This window comes from Etheostoma spectabile, chromosome 21 (assembly GCF_008692095.1).
Source record: "Etheostoma spectabile isolate EspeVRDwgs_2016 chromosome 21, UIUC_Espe_1.0, whole genome shotgun sequence".
Classification (NCBI taxonomy): Eukaryota; Metazoa; Chordata; class Actinopteri; order Perciformes; family Percidae; genus Etheostoma; species Etheostoma spectabile.
In genome coordinates, this window is record NC_045753.1 from 18,880,571 (window position 1) to 18,887,256 (window position 6,686).

At 40.0% G+C, this 6,686-nt stretch overlaps 1 protein-coding gene across 2 annotated transcripts in view; it reads left to right on the top strand.

The window, feature by feature from the left end:
• The window catches only part of pde6c (phosphodiesterase 6C, cGMP-specific, cone, alpha prime), a 32,715-nt gene that overhangs the window by 20,448 nt on the left and 5,581 nt on the right, over positions 1-6,686 (top strand). For both annotated transcript variants that reach the window (XM_032502442.1, XM_032502441.1), the window contains 15 exons: positions 961-1,113; positions 1,984-2,073; positions 2,224-2,364; positions 2,467-2,541; positions 2,685-2,749; positions 3,054-3,120; positions 3,365-3,412; positions 3,606-3,755; positions 4,116-4,259; positions 4,610-4,675; positions 4,980-5,135; positions 5,392-5,499; positions 6,126-6,235; positions 6,346-6,433; positions 6,527-6,627. In XM_032502442.1, the coding sequence (XP_032358333.1) occupies positions 961-1,113; positions 1,984-2,073; positions 2,224-2,364; positions 2,467-2,541; positions 2,685-2,749; positions 3,054-3,120; positions 3,365-3,412; positions 3,606-3,755; positions 4,116-4,259; positions 4,610-4,675; positions 4,980-5,135; positions 5,392-5,499; positions 6,126-6,235; positions 6,346-6,433; positions 6,527-6,627 (1,562 nt within the window). The remainder of the gene's footprint in view (positions 1-960; positions 1,114-1,983; positions 2,074-2,223; positions 2,365-2,466; positions 2,542-2,684; positions 2,750-3,053; positions 3,121-3,364; positions 3,413-3,605; positions 3,756-4,115; positions 4,260-4,609; positions 4,676-4,979; positions 5,136-5,391; positions 5,500-6,125; positions 6,236-6,345; positions 6,434-6,526; positions 6,628-6,686) is intronic.

A 6,686-nucleotide genomic window follows, 5' to 3' on the forward strand; every position in this document is an offset into this window, starting at 1 on the left:
CGCGCGCTCTGCAACAAAGTTCTGTGTGCGTGGCTCTGAAGCTGTCAAAAACGATAGAGATGTGTCCTTGTTTTTGTGAAGATGTTAGTGAAAATTGTCTCTATATCCTTGGTGGGTCTTAAAAAAAATGTTATAATCTTGTTACCTATAATTTGTTACCTAAAGGGCATTTGTGGAGGCTACACAAATCATCCTCGCTAAGTTTTTTAAAATCTGCACAGCATCAGATTTCCACATTTGGGATTGGGTTAATAAATTAGCACCACACTTGTTTCTATTCTCTGTAGATCTGTTGAAAATAAACATCAGACCTATATTCATTTATAACCTAACGTACACGGCGAGGTCCTTGCTGGTGTTGCTTTGACATTAAGTGAAATTAAAATAGATTCAAATATTGATATTGAAATGTATTAGATAGAACAATAGACCTCTCAAATGTCAAAATTAGTGATAAAACATGAAGGAGCATTTTTTTTTATGTCATATATTGTATGACTTATTATATAGCGTCAGTTTAAGCATGCAACAAGACTTGTGAAAACTCAGCATACATCAGAATTATGGTTTATGATTGTTGTCATGCGTCCATGCCTACCAACACCATTATTCATGAGTTGGATTATTAAAATTGTCAGCTGAAGAATGTTATGCTATACTGACCCATCTTGTCCAATAATAAATTGGATTACAGCATACATCTCTTCGGCTGCCAAGTGTAGCCAATAAAAGAATATTGATTACTGAATAAACAGAAAACACAGTTTATTTATTTAAAAGGAAGATCCGACAGCATGCTGCCCTCTATTTGGAAAAAGTCAGTCTTGGATGCACGATGTATCTTTCAGGCAGTTAAGGAGCATGTGAAAACAACACTCAACTGCATAGAATGAAATGAACAGTGTGATTGTGAATGTGTTGTTGTACCTGATATGCATTCTTTTCCCCTATGTGATACAGAATCAAAAGTTCTCTGACTTTGTGGACAAACAGACTGGATACAAGACTAAATGCATGCTCACTTTCCCTCTGGTCACTGACAAAGAGTGCCTTGGAGTCTGCATGGCACTAAACAAAATAGGAGCTGACGCGTTCAATGATCAGGATGAGCTTGTAAGAATACACACTTAAACATGCACATTCACTTTAATCCATACTGATTCACTGAGTAAGCTGGAACTGGGTTGTATTTTTCACACTCATTCATAAATTGAACTTGAACATGACCATTGAGTATTATTATAATTATGTTGTCTTTGGCATAGTAGCAGCTAAAATTAACGCCATAGTTGTTTGTGTGCTACTTTAAAAAGCCTGTGCTCTGTCATTTAAAATTAGCAACTTAATAAAGATTATTGCTGTAATTACATCTCAGTAGGTGTAAACTACTCCAATTATGTCAGTGGGAGTCAATCAGACCTGACTGACTTGATTTGGTTGCTTTTGAACATTCAACTTTAATAAAGGCATACTGATTTAATGCTGGGAATAGGTTATCTCTGTAGTTTATATCTAAGGACGTTCACTGCTGTGTCTTATTATTCAGCTGCAGTAAAATCCCACCAAGGTACAATTCAAGGCACTTAAATAATCAAGTGGGTCAGATTGGAATTATGTTCATGATGTGACTTCTGAGGTTATCATGATGATGTACAGGAACTGAAAAAAGAGAGTGAAAAGATGTAAGGAGAGGACATGGCAGAAAAGATGCACAGGGCAAATGCTTAAAATGCAAAGATGCATTATAATGTCTGATATATTTCTCCTTCTCTTCACACATTATTTAAAAGTTAAACAAAAATGTAAATATTCTAAATTAAATATCTAAATTTCATTCTTAGGATACATATTTTATACACCCATCAAAGCTTTGCTGGGGGAAATGTATCCACATGGAACCGTACTTATAAAAGTTCACAAATGCCACAGTCTTCAATCTGCCGTTGTGTATTGATGAAACCTCTAATCTCATTTGGTCCTTAGCTCTTCCACAAGTACATGAACTTTGCCCAAGTCATCGCCCTGCAGCATTACACAAACTACATGTTCAATGTGGAGTCCAGAAGGAGTCAGGTAAACTGAAGCTCCCATCATGAGGCCCTGATGAGTACTCTGTCCCCTGTTAGTTACCTGTTATTTCCAACGCACTGAACCATGCTCATACTGTATACCATAGCTGAACATTAAATCAGCCCCATTCATCGCTATTTTTTGAATTTATAGGTGCTGCTGTGGTCGGCCAGTAAAGTGTTTGAGGAGTTGACAGACATTGAGAGACAGTTTCACAAAGCGCTCTACACTGTAAGGATCTATCTAAATTGCGAACGATACTCGGTGGGCCTGTTGGACATGACCAAAGAGAAGGTTGTTTTTTCAGAATAGATTCACTTTTACACACTGTATTAAATAGATAGCATTCATGGCTACCGGCATAAATAACTTTTATTGTCTATTTTTTTCCTGCAGGAATTCTATGATGAATGGCCGGTGAAACTGGGAGATGTTGAACCCTATAAAGGACCAAAAACACCAGACGGCAGGGTAACACACTTATTTTTTTCCATGTTAATTCCATTTTTGTGACGTGTAGCACTCTAAATCGTATTCACTTCAACTTTTCTATTGTCTGACTTAGTTAGAAGGTGAATCAATCATTTCTAACCGGCTTTTGCTTTTTTATACAGGAAGTCATCTTTTACAAGATCATTGACTACCTCCTGGAAGGCAAAGAAGAAATCAAAGTCATACCGTGAGCAGCAGTAGCTACAAATGCCCTCATTCTAATACAACACATTTCAAAATACAGCTTAAAAAAATCTAAGAGCATTGTAAATACAAGTCCTGACCTAGTTGTAGTAAAAGTCTGATCTCGCACAAATGAATGCATGAAACACGCATGCTTTACCCCAGACAATTCTGGAGGATTGTGAGGAGTGTTTTTTGGGTATGATTTCTGTAGAGGCCACAAAATGCATAATGAGAGTCAGAACTGCTTAACTAGCTCACTGCATCTTCCACATCTCAGTATGTTTCTCTCTTTCACGCTTTTTCAGTGGTCCGCCTGCAGATCACTGGGCTCTAGTTAGCGGCCTACCGACCTACGTTGCAGAGAACGGCTTTGTAAGTCTCTTACCAATGCTGCAGGGCAGTTCATTATGAGAATTACTACAATTATGAAAGCATAAAGACAGAGGAGAGCTGACTTGTGGATGGGTCCCAGAGACTTATCAACATCTAATGTAGACACAACATAAGAATGTAACAACATAAGAATGTAGTGAAACAACATGAGCAACATTGACAAAGTAATGAATACTCATAGCAATACGCCGGACATTAACGTTTTTAATGTGTCTGCCTGCAGATTTGCAACATGATGAACGTGGCTGCAGATGATTTCTTCACGTTCCAGGTGAGGAGACTTTTACCGTCCGTCCACAAAAAAAACACACACAATACACACCAGTGTTTTTATGATGGCCCCTTCCTGTCTAATATGCAGATTTCTATACCATACCTTTTTTGATGCCCGTATTCAGGAAGAATGAAGAAGCAGTTTTACAACTGATTACATGGTTTTGGTATTTCATTTCAATGTCTTTCAGAAAGAGCCTGTGGATGACACAGGTTTTGTCATCAAGAATGTCTTGTCGCTGCCTATTGTCAACAAGAAGGAAGAAATTGTGGGCATTGCCACCTTCTTCAACCGGAAAGACGGCAAGCCATTTGATGAACACGATGAACAGATCACTGAGGTCAGCACCATGCATTCTCTCTCCATTTTTTCCAGCTGTCTTCATCATATACCATGTCTCATTTGGGATATTATATGATGTTCTCGTCTTTGTTGACGCATACATTTGCATATAAATGAAGAAAAGGTTGTAAAAAACGCAGGATCATTTCTGAATTCTTTGAGATTGCTGTAGTGCCAGCCAAGTGAATAAAAGCATATAGCAATTTATTCCACATTCATTCGCTAAGTTAATGAGGTAATAACAATAATTAGAAGTAATTCAGGGTGATAAAAAAAGGAGCTTGGCTAAGTTGCTTTTTTTGTTTGGTTGTGTTTTTTTTTCTCTCTCATTCCTTCTCACTCTTGTTGTTTGTGCCAGGCCCTAACTCAGTTCTTGGGTTGGTCGGTGCTGGTCTGCGACACCTACGACAGGCTGAACCGCGTGGAGTACAGGAAAGATATCGCCCAGGAGATGCTCATGTATCAGACCAAGTGCACCAAAAATGAGCTGCAGTCCATTCTGGTCAGTATCAACCTGACTTTGCTCCACATTTTCCTTTCAGAAGCCTACCTTTGATCGCATTAGGCCACTTCGAGCTGGGATTAAAAGTAGTTAAATGTTAATGTGCCTTGAATAGCCGTTTGAGTCGCAGTCATCCAATAGCAGCCATTAGAGGGCTAAGAAAAGCTCTGGTGGAGACAATGCGACAACAGTTGGTGCTTGGATCACTTGACTGAAGTGTTTGAAAACCTGATGTTTTCTGCTTTTTGTCGCCAGTCTACAAGTTCAAGCTGTTCCTTTCTGTAGGTGATGGCAGCATGTTCATGGTTTCAATTTAAATTATATCTCATTGTTCTCTTTTTTATAACCAGAACACCAATGAGAAGTTTGACGCAGAACCCGAAGACTGCGAACCGAAAGAAATGTACAAACTGTTGGTATGTTTTGTTTAAAAGCTTCAGCGCAAATACTTCCAGTGAAATGAAACGCTGTGACACAAAACATTATCCATTACTTACTTATCAAAGCATAAAGGTCTGTATGAATTTGTATATTCATACACCCTTATTCCATTTAATAGCTGCATTATTTTGGATGTTGAGAGTGGATTTTAGAGAGCATCATTTCATTTTCATTGGAAAATGTTAATCATGTTCTCTACGTTTACCTACCTTGAGACTAATCGTCGATTGATTGATTTATGGATGTCTTCTGAGGGAATTGGGTTGTGTTTTTGTTCAGAGAGCCACCTGCCCGCCAGCCGACAACGTCAACGGAGAGAATCTGTACCTGTTCTCCTTCAGTGATTTCCCCGTATCAGAGTTTGACCTCATCAAAGCCGGCATACGCATGTTCTTTGAGCTCGGCGTTGTTGAAAAGTTTAAAGTTCCTCCAGAGGTGGGTCACGTAGTCAGACACTGACTTGCATTTGTCTGCCCTAACAGGAGGCTTTCAACGCTTTCTGGCGGGGCATATGAGTCTATTCTGCTGGGAAGAGAAAACTTAGTGTGATGCTGTAGCCACGAATCTGAGTGATGCTTGAGTCATGGCCACGTCTCATCCGAAAACCCTCTAAACATTTTCCATCCTTTTCACTGTCTCTTTTTCTCTCACCTTGTTCTCTGAGTCATAACCCTCCTTCTCTCCCTCTCAGACATTGACCAGGTGGATGTACACCGTGAGGAAGGGTTACCGTTCCATCACCTACCACAACTGGAGGCACGGCTTTAACGTAGGCCACACCATGTTCTGCCTGCTGCAGGTAATTTCACCACTTCACAACTGTCTGTTTTTTTGTAGACAGCTGGATATGCTAATACCTTTTACACTGCAGCAACAGCACATGGGGTGACAGGTTAACAAACCGCAATGTTTTACAAGAATGTATGAACCACCCATATAGACTTATAGCGTGCTTTATGTCATCATAAAGTTAATTGGGAATCACACCAATGCCGGTAAAATGTTCACATTAAGCACATTGAAATGAGGGGCGGCCTCGAGCTCACCCAGTGAGAGTGTTCACCCCATGTAGGCGTCCTTGAGTCCTGCAGTGGCCCGGGTTCAAATCTAACCTGCGGCCTTTTGCTGCGTGTCATCCCCCATCTCTCTCCCCGTTTCCTGTCTATCCACTGTCACTAATAAAAGGGAAAAGCCCCCTCAAAAAAAATCTTTAAAAGTAAATTGAAATGAGAACATCGCAGAGAATTACAATTACTTTTTTGAAGGTGCCCAATATTTAGCAGTTTCTAGATTTAAATGTGCTACAAATGAAACTAGGGTTTTATCGTGTTCTGAGGAGGTACTGCATTTTAATAGGTCACATTCTATACCACTCAGACAGACACCTGCACGTAATAATCCATGATTTGTCTCCTCCGCCTATAGACAGGGAGGCTGAGAAAGTACTACTCCGATCTAGATGCCTTTGCCATGGTGGCTGCTGCTTTTTGCCACGATATTGACCACAGAGGGACCAACAACCTCTACCAGACGAAGCAAGTCAAATTATGTTGTTGTGTGGGTGGAGGACAGCGTGCATGTGTGCGTGTGAAAACCTGTGTAAATATATTTTGCCATTATTTTCTTTACTTTTTTTTTGCTGCAGGAGTGCACATCCTCTAGCTAAACTCCATGGCTCTTCCATCATGGAAAGACACCATTTGGAGTACAGCAAGACGTTAATGGCTGAAGAGGTATAACACGTTACTGGACAATAAAAAAAAATCAAATCTGACGTAAATGTAAGAACACACATTTTGACCACTCTCTCTTGTCATCTCTCGCAGACCCTGAACATCTTCTGCAACCTCCAGAAGCGTCAGTTTGAGCATGTGCAGCATTTGTTTGATGTCTGCATCATCGCCACTGATCTGGCCCTTTACTTCAAGTAGGTTCTCTGAAATACTCTGACTGCTCCCATGCCACAGCCACAGACTGTCTGACTAT